This window comes from Oreochromis niloticus, linkage group LG6 (assembly GCF_001858045.2).
Source record: "Oreochromis niloticus isolate F11D_XX linkage group LG6, O_niloticus_UMD_NMBU, whole genome shotgun sequence".
NCBI classification, from domain to species: domain Eukaryota; kingdom Metazoa; phylum Chordata; class Actinopteri; order Cichliformes; family Cichlidae; genus Oreochromis; species Oreochromis niloticus.
In genome coordinates, this window is record NC_031971.2 from 21,307,467 (window position 1) to 21,321,543 (window position 14,077).

At 38.0% G+C, this 14,077-nt stretch overlaps 1 protein-coding gene across 1 annotated transcript; it reads right to left on the bottom strand.

Moving 5' to 3' along the window:
- Positions 1-47: 47 nt before the first annotated feature.
- Positions 48-4,844, bottom strand: cdk2ap2 (cyclin dependent kinase 2 associated protein 2). Its single transcript, XM_003454218.5, has 5 exons — positions 4,697-4,844; positions 3,593-3,748; positions 3,217-3,308; positions 2,265-2,385; positions 48-773 (listed from the first exon to the last, which is right to left on the bottom strand). The coding sequence occupies exons 2-5, from the start codon at positions 3,645-3,647 to the stop codon at positions 706-708; spliced, it is 336 nt and encodes a 111-aa protein (XP_003454266.1). The 5' UTR covers positions 3,648-3,748; positions 4,697-4,844; the 3' UTR covers positions 48-705.
- Between the last annotated feature and the right edge of the window lie 9,233 nt (positions 4,845-14,077).

A 14,077-nucleotide genomic window follows, 5' to 3' on the forward strand; every position in this document is an offset into this window, starting at 1 on the left:
GATAAAACCTCCTGTAACATCTTAAAAACCTAAAAAGCATTTTACAGTTTTTTTGTGATTTTTTTTAAATTTATTTATACATACCGAATCTCAAAAATCTGGTTTACAAAATTTCCATACTAACAAACTGACATGAGATGTACAGAGTTCTTGGGAATGAGAAACGTCCGATGTGTGTTTACAAAACATGGAAAACAAAACAAGGGTGAAAGGAACAGGAGGATATTCAAGATGTACAGAATAACAGAGAAAATGCTCATGGGTTGAAAACTGGATGTTTGAAATCGACACAGGAGCACTGGTGCAGTGGGGAAATCATTTAAAAAAAGTCAACTTTCTTGGTCAAATCCCATTGTTGAACAAATATAAACATTCCCATCCACTTTGATATCCCCAGCTTGACCTAAAAATGTGCTGAAATTCCCCACATTTTTAAAATAGATAGAAAATTTTCTGTTTGCTTGCGTACGCCCAACGAGTTGCAGAAAGTTTGTCTTTACCAAAATGGGCGTGGTGAAATGCTGTGAATGGATACAAAGGGACATAATGCACCTCTAAAAAGCCAGTGAAAAGAGGAAGGATTTAATTTATATATATATATATAAAAAAAAAAAAGGTTATAAAACATCCAATGGGGATCACGATGTGGGCAGGTGTCGCAGGAAAAAGAGTGCCAGTGCCAGGTGGAGGGATTTGTCCAAAAGGTTATGTGCGGGCGCTTCTCTCCGTCTCTGCAAGACACTCCCTGACCAGTGCACGGGCATGGATTATACCTGTATGACACAAACACAAGGCAAGTTTTGTTTTGTTTTTTTATAAAGGAAAAAAAAAAAAAAAAAAAAAGACTACCTCAAATACAACAACCCCAACAGTCATTACTGCCAAATCAGAGGTCTCTCATTAACCAAGAAAACTGAGTTGATTAAGCTCATAAAAGTAGGTCAAAAATGACCTGCTAATGTTGTTTTCTTACCTACCCAATTAATGAAATGTTGTCGTCATTTCATATTCCAGCTATTTCTCAAAAACACTTTTTGGCTACCATGCCATTTAAATTTTTAACTTTCCTTTTGTACATTTAATAAAATTCTAGTTTTTGTGTTTTTACCCCAAACTTCCTGCATTTGTTTCCTATGGAATTTCCCTTGATTCTTACAAAGTGTGACTGTCAGGAATATATTTTTTGTTGACCACAAAGAGTGCTACCACTTAGGAAGATTATTTTACACAGCAAGAACTAACACACAGTGTTCAGACAACAATCTATCCCCAGTGACTGTGTCACTGTAGACGAACGCTTGTGCCATTCAGGGGAAGGTTCAGATTTCTACGATACAATCCAAACAAGCCCGTCGAGTATGGCCTAAAGATCTCCTTGGTTTGTGATGCACAAATCTGGACACAACAAAATGGTGGATGAAAATACCAGAGAAGGGAAAAAAAGCACAACTGATCCTGTTCTACAATAACACCAAAGGAGGTATAAATACTGTGGATACACAAGACTTCTGGAATGACGCCTTCTGGACACACAAGAGATATTCTGGGTAATGCACAGCACCGCACAAATCAAACACAGCATATCAGCACAAACATCTGTCTCGAACTATCAAACAGAGTGGTGGAGGTACAGAACAAATCCCTGCAAACTTCAACGAACTGAAGCAGCTTTGTAAAGAAAAGTGGGATCATTACTCCAAAGATATGAAACTCAGTCATACAGAAAATGAGAACTTATTTTTAGTTATTGCTGCTAAATGTACACAAGCTACCAAATCATAGAGTCTACTTATATTTTCACAGGACTGCACAGTCATGTGACAAACCTTGTCTTTTAAATGCATGTATGCAACTCAGTTTCACTAAATTCTTCACTGTGCCCCACACTTTGAGAAATGTGTCTTAATGGATAACTGACTGTGATTAGTTATTCCAGCTTTCATGGGGGGCTTTACCTGGCAACTTTCTTATAAATGTGGATATTGGGCTTTAAGTCTTCAGCTGGAGTCGGAGACAATTTTTTTATATAAAAGGATAATAACAGAGCACTGTTACTGCAGCAAGTAAATAACCATTTTCAGAATAAGCTGTGTGAAATCCACATGCACCAAAGAGCTAAGAAAAGTGAAAAGTTCACCAGTCTTCCTCTGATTTGCATAATAGATGCATTAAAAAAAAACTTTCCCCCCCCCAAAAAAACGCAACAACAACAACAACAATGATCTGAATCCTACTGATATGCACTTTTGACTACTAAAACATACCTCTCTTTAGCCTCTCCATAGCGCTCTTGCTCCCTGCGTATGTGGGCCTGATCTCACGGCTCATCTCCTCAATGACAGACAGGAGCTCACTGTAGGTGGACCCTTGGGACACTTTCACAGGCTGTTTGGGAAAGTAGTAAAAAACGTTAGTCATTTCACAGTTCCACATACACGCCAGACATGAATGAAAAATGTAGATTTTTTTTCTTTTTAAGAATGAGATGAAAAATATGTCAGTTTGTTTTTTACAGCAGATGTAACGATGATGAAGTAATTATAACACTGCAATGATGTAGTATTGTAGTGTTTAAGTATTCACTGCCTCATCTAACAATAATGTAAATGTCCCCATGTCCTCTCAGAACTCTTTTGAAATCAAGTTCCTTTCAGTGGTTTCAATTTATGCTAATGAAACATGCTTCAGTCAAACAGTAACCACCTTCCACTGCCAACAATATTTACTGTACTTAATCAATATAGCACTAATAACTAGTGCAGAAAGGCACATTTTTTTCTACGACCTTATAGTGACTTTACTGATAGACATTTCTATAGTATCTTCTTGTATGTTGTTGTAACGCTTTAACTTAACTTACTTAAACTTAACTGTTTAACTCCTAATGCTTCTCTTTTTGCTGGATGTATGGGAACAAAAACAAACTTCTGTGCAGCTTCAAATAAAGGAAAATGACCTTTTATCACACCTTTTAGAAATAATTCAGCAATAGCAAAGAGGTGAATTTAATCAACCCCAGGCTGGGACATGAGTGTGAAAAGTATGTGAATACACAAGTTTTTTTTTTAGTTTATTTACTCAGTTAAGGGCTAGTATTGACATAAGCAGAGTGGTTGAAAATCCATGTTTGGTGACCTATGCTTCAGTAAAAATATGACAACTCTTTACTAAAGCAGTCTGTATTCAAGTATCAGAGCAATTAAATTGTTGTTGTACCTGAACAAAGCCCATGGAGGGCGGGCCAAAGTCACTGAAGGCTGGCCTGAAGTTGGACGACGATGGAAGAGATGGAGAGGGCACAGAAGACCCTGGCCAGAGGAAGAGAAGAGAAGAGAGAGAACACATTAAAGGCTGAACCTAAAACACAAGCAATTTTGTTTCAAATGTAAAATATTAAAAAATAGTTTACCAATACAATTGTGCTGTATTGTTAATGACTGATAAAATATTGTGTGGGGCAGCACTGGTTTATGAAGGCAATGGGACTGTTGACCATAGTCACAGTGTGAACTGTTTCATACATACACACCACAAGAAACTGACAACATGCTAATAACGGCACTGCACAACATTAAAGCTGGTCCTAAAGTACCTGGTGGAGTGTGGTTGGAGCCAGATGGTGCAGGAGCAATGGGTTTGTAACTCATGGCGATTTCAGCAGGCAGCTCCCCGTACGACGTGCCGCTTCCTTCGGTCCCGTCAACCCGATACTTATACAGCTTTACAGGTGATGATGAGCTCCTAAGAGCTAATGCATAAAGATAGACAGAAACACAAATGCAATTCAATCCATGAATAGAAGGAAGCAAAGGAAGTTGTGAATCACAATAATCAGGAATCACCATCAACAACAGTCGGTGAGGAAATCAGCACAATAGACCTTTATTTAACAGCAGTAGCAAGACTTGTCGGCCTGGATGTGTTTGGGAGCAACGCAAACATTTTTAATGTAAAACTGGAGCACGTTTGCCTTAGGTCACACATTACACAACAAAATGTATGACCTGTCAGTGGAAACGTTTCTCATTCAGGTTGCTTTTGCAGCAGAGAGATGAGAAAACCGACAGGAAACCAAGGTCCTCACTGCGGACATTTTATATTCTGTGCTTGCACTGTATGGGAAAGTACATTAAATCTTCCTATTCAGTCAGAAAACAACAAGTGCCATTAAAAACATACCCATGCTCGTGATAACCACATGGGCCCTCTCAGGTCATCTAAGAGTCCGCTGGACTCTAATTTAACAATTTGCAGCAAAAACATCGTAATTACAATACAAGTTCCCTAATCTGTCAATGGTACTCTGACTGGAGAGAACCATAGCTTAATATCAGACTACACTGAATGTGTCAACCTGTGAAATGTACTTGTTTTGTGTTTTACGCCGACTCTAATGAAGCTTTTCATAGGCTGGGTGTGTGTGAATGTGGTCACTCAAAGTCGCACGAGCGGAGCTCAGAGGTGCTCAATGAAACAAAAGCTGACGTTAGCATTTACATAAAGCTGCCAAGCTAACTACTACTTGGTTAGCCGGATTAGCTAGCTTTTGCCGGTTACCACAAAAACATAAGTAAACCCCAACCAAACAGGCCTGCCGTTTACATTCTAATACAGACAGTGAATATTAATAGCGTTAAACTAAACTTGTGACCACCGATGACACCCGAAACGATACAAAAAAGTGGCAATTTTGTACCTTTTTAAGGAGACGTGAAATCCTCTGTGGGACGCGAGCTCCGACTCTTCCTCAGTGACTGAGTCTGCGCAGACGAGGTAGTGGGCTGTTGGTTTTTTTAATCTTTACAGCGATTTGATTGGTCGGTTTACATGTGACATATGTCCTAAATGTTTTCATCACCAGAAACTACTACCGCGCCAAACCCGCGTCATACGTAGCGAAAATGAAAATACGAACGCTGAAACAAATGGAAGATATAGTTATATATAAATACATTACGATATTTAGGAGAGAAATTCTTTCCCATTTACATAATAATTAAAAAGTCTGGAAGAACTTTTAGACTTTGAAACATTGCTGAATAGTTAATATGAAATGGGAACATTTTACTCCTTGATGTACCTTCGTTTTTCTATTTTCACTCCCATATTTTATATTTGAATATATAATTGCTTAACTTGATTGAATGCTTTACTCATGATACAATTTTGTTCCCATTGATAGATTAATACATAGCTAATGTTTTTCTTACAATTACAAAATACAATTCATGCCAGGGCATCATATTTCAGATAGATAGATAATCAAGGCTGAGAAGGTCTGGACATGTGCAGAGCAGGAATAAAGGATATACTGGACAAAGGATGTTGAAGGAGAAAAAGGGAACGATCAGAGGGTTGATGTGACAGAGAAGAATGCAAGGGACAGGGTGAGATGGAGCCAGTTGAGCCGCAGCAGTGACCCCTTAAGGGGAGCAGCCAAAGAAGAAGAATAGGATCACAAAAGATGTCATTTTTGAAGTGCTTCAGCATGTTTTCCTGTAGTAAAGTACCAACATTCGAGTTTAAATAAACTGAGCTGAGCTTATGATAACTGTATGATGTTAAGTTTTGATGTTGATGATGTTAAGTCCTAATATGCTGTAATAGTTCTCAGATAAACTCAGTGGAATAAAAAAAAAGATACAAATATTCCCTCTGAAATATGGGAGTTGGAGCATGAAGTCAGAATACTAAGGTAAACTACAAGGACCTTAAAAGAGGTATAATAATTCATCAGGTTATTTATTTAATTTACATTACCTGAGGTGGTGGAACTATTTGAGTTTAGCATACAGATTTGGCCTCATCTGCTACAAAAGAGTGAACAGACAACTATGATTTTGTGGAGATGCACTGTCATCATGCCCCTGCTGTAACATTTTGACCCTCTGAAGTACTGGAACCAAACACTGCAGCACAGTGCTCTTGCTCTTGACGAAGGCGGTCGCACTTTTCTCCTCTCCTCCTCCTCCTCTCCCTTAGCTTCCCTGCTTAGCCTCTTGTGTCCTTGTCTAGTCTCGTGTTTTTTGTATTACTTTTCCCTAGAACACTCTCTCATAGTCTGTTCTCTAAAACCTAAAAGAGAATTATGGATTTGATCAACTGGTCTCTGAATGCAATTGACACCCCTTTCTCAACGAGAAGTTTGGGCTTGGGTGAGCCTGAGTGCTGAAGATAGCTACCTATTCGGAACCATCTCGGCAGATATCTACCTATTCGGAACCATGGTAACAGGGTTCTGGCTGATTGGAGCTGGCTTGTCCCTGACTTACCGGAGAACTAAGGAAGCGGAACCGGCTGTTCAAACAGCAAGGCCGCCCGCTGGGATTGAAACGATGGGAAGAGGCGTGAGTTTCTCAAAATGGGCTCATTGAGTGCAGCATGGATAAGATCTTAGAAAGGCTTACGGCTGCCGTGAATACTCAGAATAAGATCTCTGAGTGCAGACTGGATTACATCTCGGAAGGGCTCGCTCGGCACAACATCTCTGAGCGTAAATTGGATGACATCTCGGGGAGGCACACTGTCGTGAGTTCTCAGAATCGGCTCTTTGGGCACAAGAATGACAACATCACAGAGCGCAAGTATGGCGAAGCTCGCGGCTCTCCAACGGGAGATTGAGAGACCAGTGTTGGACTGTAGAACTGCTTGGAAATTCATATGAGCTGTTCGCACTAAAGTAAAAAGCACCATCACTCATACAGATACCCCTTCGGCGCCAGCTGCGGTTGCAAGGCTGGAGCTGAACAACAACACCCTGATAACGACTGTGTTTTGACTGTTCTTCCCTTTCTATGCAAGGCCACCTGGGTTGGCTGGAAGACTGTTTACTTAGCCTGGCAGGGCGAAGGACACTGTCTCAGCTGAACTCTGGACATACACACACACACACACAGACATATATACACATGCAGACATACACTCATCCCCCCTCCAAACGCCTTCGACGCTTATTCCCTTCCGATGCTGACGGTGGATCAAGGAGACCAGCGCATAGGCTGCAGGCCCGGATGTACTGTCTACACTGGCTGTCTCTCACCCTTTACCCACCCCTGTTGCTTGTCATGTGTTTCTTTGGTGTATTAAGAGTTTTTTTCATGTGCTATGTGCAGAGGTGTTTTTTTTCTGTTCTCAAACTGATCTCCCTGTTGGAGCTCAGTCTGGGGGGAGTTATTTTTTTCTCCTTATCTTTCCTCATGTGGTGCATTTTCCATTGTTATACCTCTCTGACCTGTCTTCCCCATGTGATGTTTGTGTAATGTATGTATGGTCGGAGGGTAAGATGGTGCCGCCATTGCGTGCAATAGGTCGGCAGGCTTATGAAATTTCCCCTTGTGGGACTAATAAAGGCATATCATATCATATCATATCACAAAAAAACCCATTTGCACTTCTGTATCATTACATTTTGGCACAGGTGGGAGATGTAATTATGGATGGAAAAGAGATCACTTTAACCTGCTCCAAATAACTCACCTATCATCTTAATTGCTGTTTTGACAATGCACTTATTTGCAGTGTGAAAATGATTTTTGCTAATTTGCAGCAAGGCTTTACTGTCTGCATGTAATGACAGACATTACTTTAGTATCCTTACAAAAATTTGCACACTGTGTAAATTGTAAAAAGAAAACACAAAATAATTATTTGCTAATTAGTAACATTTTGAATGTATCCGAAAACACAAAGTACCAAGACAACATTGCAAATGTTGAAACCTTGTATTTTCTTGCTTTTTGAAAAAGATTTTTTAATTTAATGGCACCAACACCTTTCCAGAAGGCTGGGAGCATTGTGTTGCATTGCGCTGCATCTCATCTTTTTTTTAACAACGCTGTAACCCTTTCAGAACTGAAAGGATCAATTACTGTTATTTTGAAAAGAAAGAGAATTGTTTTTCCATTCTTGCTTGATACGCAGTACTGTTCAGCTTCTGAGCAGCGCCTCTGTGACATATTTTTCAAATCATAGGTGTTTTGCTGAAACACGCAACACCAATAAAAAAATGCTGTCTAGATTGCAGTATATCTGGGTGCAAACTCTTAAGGCTACATATACAGGAATATGAAAAAGAAAGTGTCTAAAATACTTTATCCAGTCCTGTTAAAAACTAAGTACACATTTACTTCTTTCCATAGGAAGTAAGTGCATAAGTAGCAGCTAGGTGCCGATAATCAAATTCACTTGATTAATTGATCATCAACAAGTATGACCAGCTCTGTCAAAGCAGAAGTTTGGGCAGTTTGATGACAACAATGTCAGTCATATTTATCATATTTATTTGTTCCCATTGGTCACTTTGGATTGATGCCTGTGACAGAAGTCTCTTCCTGTCTAATGAGGGTTCTTCCTCCTTAATATCGCCGCCTTTCTACTGCTTAGAGGGGATCATCTAATCCTAGGGCGGGCAATACATTTTCCCAAGTGGCCACATGTGAACGTCGAACTGTTGTGAAGGGCTGCACCAATAAGCTGAAGTTAATTCAGCTCGCTATTAAATTTATCTCTTTGTAAGCTTATCGGAGTTGCCCTCCACAACAGTCCCAGGAAATATTGATTGGCCACCAATGATCTGTAGAGTTCTGTCTTATACGGTGGGTCTTTAACTTGCTATTTCATGCATTTTAATGAGACTTCCTCTGTGAAGTGGAACTGTGGAAATAAAAACTAAATTTTAATTTAAATCTTTGTTAAACTAATTGTGTTAGATTTATAGGCCTCATCAGGACTCACGATTTCTGTGTTTAATAATTATTTATTTAATATATTATTTAAGATGGTCCTTTCTTGGCTATCAGCAAAGACAGTTACTATGAAAAAACATTCTCACTGTTGTGTTGTCTCTCATGTACATTTCAATTGTAATATGACGTTTATAATTCTTTTTCTTTATGACGCATCTGTTTTTTTTCATGCTTTCTAAGGTTATAGATCACATATTTGCTTTAGACACCAAGGTCTGAGTAACCCTCATCACTCAGGCCACTCACATACAGACTCTATTCAGATCAAGGCTTTTCTTTGCACTACCTCCAAGCACTTTGGTCTCCATTGTGTGCCTTTCTATTGTTTTGTATATATTCCTCCAGACTGTATTCGTCTCTTCTGATTGCTATTTATTCCTGATGTCTTTAGTATTAATATATACCGTATATATATATTTTTTTACTCCTGCGCAGTTGGCACGGAGCACCCATAACGTCATTGTTGATGTACAATGACAATAAAGGGCTATTCTATCGTATCCTATTCTATTCTATTCTATTCTATTCTATTCTATTCTATTCTATTCTATTCTATTTCATTTCATTCTTGTTTTTCCCAATAGTAGTTCAGATCAAAGTTTTTCAAGTTTTGCTATCTAGTATATTGCCAGGAGACATTTCATCAAACTTTTCTTACATTAATTAAAAATCGGTATTTGTCCAGCCCTTAGGCACAGGTCTATTTCTATTAAAAATAGTATGTCTCAGAACTATAGTATTTCAAATTTCAGTGTTCCTGGTGTACCTTCACAACAAGCACCAGCTTGTACTATAACAAAAATGAATTATTTCTTAAAAGTTATTATTAAATAAAAATAGCAGAATAAGGTAACAGAAAGCCAGACGGTAAGTACAGAATGAAGGAAGGGTCAGTCCATCTCAAATCAATGTGGGCCTCATACCCGACTATCACCAATTTACCTAAAACATTTTATGGTTCAAAGTTTGGACTTGATTGCTATGAATTTCACTTTCATAGATCCTTACTATCGTTTCTAAACTTCTTAATTTTTCAAGTTTTATTTATTTATTTTTTAATGGTCCACTGAGCCACTTCCAGCTTGTTTTTCACACTTTGAAACCTACATAGACAAAGAGACATAGAAGAACGTAAACCAGACTAAAACCTAACTAAGACAACCTAATAATTATACCAGAATTTAACATTATCACATTAACTTAAGAATAATACACAACTTTAACATTATTTTAACATAAGAAATCTATAATACAACATAAACTCAAAATGCTGGGGCACAGACCCAGACCCTGACGTTATCTCAAGAGGGGAACCGGTGTTGAGCACACGTAACAGACCTCAAAATTACTGAAACATTGTGGGGATCATCTTGACAGAGAAAAGAACAAAAGGCAGCCAACATCCTGAGAAGAGCTTTGAATGTCTTTCAAGAAGCCTGGAGAACTATTCCTGAAGACTACTTAAAGACATTGTGAGAAAGCTTGCCTAAGAGAGTTCAGTCTGTGTTAGAGATTAAAGATGTTCATACTAAATATTGATTTTCAAGCTTGGTAGAATCATAAAAACAATTTCTTTTAACATTTGTTCCATTTATGTTTGGACCTGTGGCCATAAATCACTGCAATCAATACCATAGCTAAATATAAAGATATGAGGGTGACTCGAGACTTTTGCACAGTACTGTAATTCTTGGAGACATGTTAAATAGCAAAAAACCCATCAAAATGGAAACATGGTCTTATTTGCTGAAGTTACAGAGCTGATGGAAGAAAACACTGATCCAGCTGAAAAAGCAGGAAAAGGTTCACAGTAATCCACCAGCATACAATCAGGGTTCCACACACTTCAGTGGATGTAATCGGTAAACAGGGGGATGGTTTCGAAAGAGAACGGAAACAAAAGAATCAGTGATAAGAAACTTACAAGGAAAAGTCGAATATTCGAACACTGAGAAACCGTACGGTATTCAGGGAAGTGTTTTTCTCCAGGTTAGCCACAGTGAGAGGACAAATGTGGTTCTGGATAAAGAATTCAATTTAAAAGAGAATATAAATTGTCACACAGTTGTTACAAGGTTGAAAATCGCACTGTACAGGAAAGTGTTATCATCCCCATTTGTTTTAGTTAAAACTGCCAAGGTTGTGAGTCATTTGCGAGGCTTAAATGGCTGGGAGAGATAAGACCCAGCTGGGCCTTGATGAGTTTTTTTCTTGCGGTTATTGTCAAATTGTTTGCAGATGATGCAGATACTGGAAAAATGAAGTGGGTGAGCGTAGTGGTGGATTACATTTTTGGCTAAGTAACAGCAGCACGCTGATCAGTTTTCTAATGATGACCGAAAGAGATGATGAACCATGGATTATTTACCCTTACACTGAAATGAATACCCAGCGGAGTGAGGAATAGCACTTTCTTTCGAGAAAGTTGTTTTCCTTTTGTTTTGCTTTGTTTGTTTGTCTCTTTTTAATTCTCTGTTGTTGTACTTTTTTAACATGTTCAAAATAAAGATTCAATTCAATTCAAAGTACTTGAATCCATAAAAGCCAGAAAAACACACAGTATTCTGTTTTACTTATTTAAGAAACACTCATATTGTATACACTAACCAGTCCAGGCCATGCTTTCAAAATCTGTCGTACATAAATTTACTCGCAATATCAAAGGCAGGTGTATTTATCCTGAGGGGGGAAAATGGCTATTAGATTGTTAATACTGATATTGTGTTTTATTATATACAGAGATTTATGGAACTCCAAACTTCCTGGTTTTCATTCAGAGCCAGAGTCCTAGCAGGCTTTCATTGCAGACAGATAAACAGCCTGTCTGGAGAGCAAAAGAATGATTGCATTTGCCAAAATGAAATCCCATAGCCATTATCAGATGAAAGCACAGCCATTTATTAGCTTTTTTAAAATTGTTGCATATTAATAAACAACAACACATGATGCAGGAAGTTTTGAGCTGGATCTCCCTTATCTGGATTTCTTGGATACACTGAAAACTCTGAAATATCTTTCAGCAGATGATTAGTCAACAAGACTTGTTTGTGTATTTTACTGTTGCTAAAAAAAAGCAAAGAAAAATACTGCTGGGAAATCTTCAAGTCTAAAGTTTCTCAAAATGAAAAAACAGAAGTGCCTCTAAATTGTAATTAAGTAGTGTGCAGTACTTAAGCTAATGTGCTTAAGCCACTTCCAGGAGAGGCTGTGAAAGAAAGGTTACAGCTTCAGGATAGAGCCATGCAGGTGCAGAGTGGATGGCCAGGGGAAAAATATGGAGTGAACCTAAAACAGAATGATATACAGGTAATTTGAAAATGCGCAAGAGCGGGGCTTAAACCTGGTTTTGGAAGAAGAAAAGTAAAATAAATAAAATCCATAAAACACAGAAAATGTCCTGGCAATTTTCTGCCAGCACATTGTTTTTTCTATAATGTTTTGGTAACCGTAAATGGAATTTTATCCATAAAAATTTTAAATCCTCCTCATTTTAAAACGGCACATTGTGCTTTAAATTGTTCAGTACAGAGTCGACTGCTTTATCATCACTTGCCAAATGTTTACTTTAATAGCGATGGAAAAATAAGGGATTTTGATGTGTTTTCATTTGACATTTGTGATGAGAAGCGTTGTATTCTCACCCCATCTCATCAGCTGTGCCTTTCATCTAACATAAACTGCGTCTCCCCCAACTCCAGCCGAGCATGTATTTTTCAAAAGACTAAAGCACTTGAAGAACCTTTGTCTGTATCATATAATTCAATTTGGAGGTGACAAACTGTGTTCTGAATAGTAGATGCAAGACAAGCCTTAAAGCACTGCACAGGAAAGTGAACTTTCTTTGGCTATGAATTCCATTAAATTATTATTATTCTAGCAAGCTGAAAACATTTTAATATTTTGTGTGTGAAGTGGTGGTGTATGCATGTGCTTTTTGTTGGATGTGTAAGACTATGCAGGTACATGCAAAGTGCTCCATTACCTCCATTAGTCTCACAGTGGCATGTGCAGCCGTCTTTGTGTACTGATATCTCTTGCTGTGCTTAAAAATGGTCAGCGGGAATGCACTTTTCCATTTAGCAAAAAAAAAAAAAAAAAAACAATTGCCAAAACGCCTTAGCAGGATTTGAGAGAGTACATAAGTGTGACAATGTTGCTAGTAAGAAGTAAGTCTTTTTTCTTAATGCATGGAGCTGGGCTTCTAATGCTGGTAAACCAGTCAGAGTGCTCATTACTGCTGATGTGCTGTAGATATTTCAGAAAGTGATTTAAAATTCAGATTTTTACACAGTTATGAGAAAATGTGCGCCCGTCAAAGAAAATGTGTTCAAGAGGAAATTAAAACTATCAGCAGCCAGTATATGCTGTGAGCTCTATGCATGACACATCTGTGTGGTTTCTGCCCATTTCCAGCTTCACATGCTTACAGTCTCACACAGGTTGTCGCCATGGAGATGCTGAAAGCCTCAGAAGTCTTTCAACCACATTTTGCGCTCTTTGAAGGTTTCAGCTTTTCTGATGAATTTGAAGCGCTAACAACATAGAATGGACTATTGCTTTCTATTTAAATTCACTTGCTTTCATTATTTTTGTCCACAGGTGAACAGTTACTGTAGCACTTATGTGCACAGTTTATGTGCCGAGACCAGATTTTTCTCATCATACTCTCATGGACGCCAAATAAAAGTCTAGACTTTGTCTAGACTTTTAGTGACCATGTTTAGATGAAAGGTTTATTTCTTCTCTAAATTGGTGCATTTTAACATGAGTCAGCAGGGACTGACTTGACTGTCTTTTGAAGGCAGCCTTAAGAAGGACTGAATAAGGCTGATTTTTGAATTTGATTTTGTTTGAGCTCCAAAGGTTGGTGCTTATACTGAATCTTTGATTTTCAAGAAAAATGGTCAAAAACAAACCACAACAAAAAAAGTTTCCCTTTTTTATTCTGTATACTTTGTGAGTGTTTTTACCCTGCTTTTCCTGCATTGTTAAAAACAAGAAGAACTGATCGAAGAACGTAAATGTTTAAATTTATAAATTTATTTTTTGTCTTAGGTACAAAATCCATATAATTTAACCCTTCTGAGTTTGAATGCTTTTAAAGTTATAAGATGCAATTGTATGAGTTAGGGAACAGAGAGGAAAAAGCTTCTGGCAACTAGCAAGGATTTGCATAAAATAAAAAGTACTAGAAGCATTAAGCCAGTTTTGAAAACACCAGCTGAACATGAAAACATATTTTTACTGAGAAAGGCTGAGAGAAAAATAACAGGATAAGGATTTGTACAGCTGTTTTTATGGAGGTGACAAAAACCTTGTTTGAGTAGAAAGAC